Source organism: Mus pahari, chromosome 9, assembly GCF_900095145.1.
Source record: "Mus pahari chromosome 9, PAHARI_EIJ_v1.1, whole genome shotgun sequence".
NCBI classification, from domain to species: Eukaryota; Metazoa; Chordata; class Mammalia; order Rodentia; family Muridae; genus Mus; species Mus pahari.
Genome location: NC_034598.1, coordinates 47,352,162 through 47,353,257, shown reverse-complemented (window position 1 = coordinate 47,353,257; position 1,096 = coordinate 47,352,162). Strand labels below are relative to the sequence as shown.

At 33.4% G+C, this 1,096-nt stretch overlaps 1 protein-coding gene across 1 annotated transcript in view; it reads left to right on the top strand.

The window, feature by feature from the left end:
- LOC110326615 (olfactory receptor 6C76-like) overlaps positions 1–420 on the top strand; it is a 1,305-nt gene extending 885 nt beyond the window's left edge. The window contains exon 2 of the mRNA XM_021205175.1: positions 400–420. Within this exon, the coding sequence (XP_021060834.1) occupies positions 400–420 (21 nt within the window). The remainder of the gene's footprint in view (positions 1–399) is intronic.
- Positions 421–1,096: the final 676 nt, after the last annotated feature.

The following is a 1,096-nucleotide window of genomic DNA, read 5'->3' as shown; positions in this document are numbered from 1 at the left end:
ACAATATATACAGCATTTAAATAACACAACAACAATTTTGGAAGTATGATAACTCATTTTTCCATCCTTACTAATTGGAGTTTATATTAGGAAGATAAATTATAACAAGAAAGAACCTTAAAATGCTTAAATTTTTATAATTAAGTAACTTTATAAAAGTGACAGCCTGATAAAAGTTATAAAAGTAACATAATATTTCTCACCTGAAACAGAACAACTTCTTTATTACAAATAGTCAGCAAAATAAGTGGGGATTANGCCTGGAAAAATATAAANCTGAATATCTGTGTAGTTCCATCTACACTGGTACTTATTTTTCTAAATCAAGAACTGAACTTGTTTTATTATGCCATGGATATATTTTGTCCATTCTTGTCTCAGTGTTTCTGCCTATATAGTTCTCAATTGGTCAGAGCATAGTTCAAAAATATATGCCACCAGCTTTGTAAGAGACTATATTTTTCATTTCTAACATTAAAAAAACTTTAGAACTCAAAAGCAATAATTTCCACATAGTGTCATCAAAAATCTGTGACAGATAACTTTGAAAGCGGGAATAAAACATGATTGAATTTATAAAATACAGGTTGATTATTTCTAGCTCTAACAACTTTGGCGACAAGCTTGCAAGTCAAATACACAGCTATAATAGCAATAAAGTATACGATCATCTTACAATTGNCTCCTGCTTTTCTCATTGATCCCCGTCCCCCATCCCCGTGATCATTTGCCTCCAGGTGGAACTCTGTTACGGGAACATGCACCAATACTTCACCCATGACTTCCCTTAAATGCTGCAGATTGCTCGCTCAGATACTAAGATTTGAGAGCTGATGGTCTTTTCTTAGCAATATTCACTCTCATAGTAATTTTGGTCATGGCAATCCTCTCCTACACATTCATCCTTAAAACAATTCTGAAGATGCCCTCTGCAAAGCAAAGGAAAAGGGACTCTTCCACTTGCTCCTTTCACATGATTGTGATTTTATTGCTTATAGAAATTGCATTATTTTATATCTGTAAAAACATCTGCAAAATAAAGTGTAGCTCTGTTGCTCCCATGCCAAGTTCCTTTATTTACTTCTTGAGGAACCAG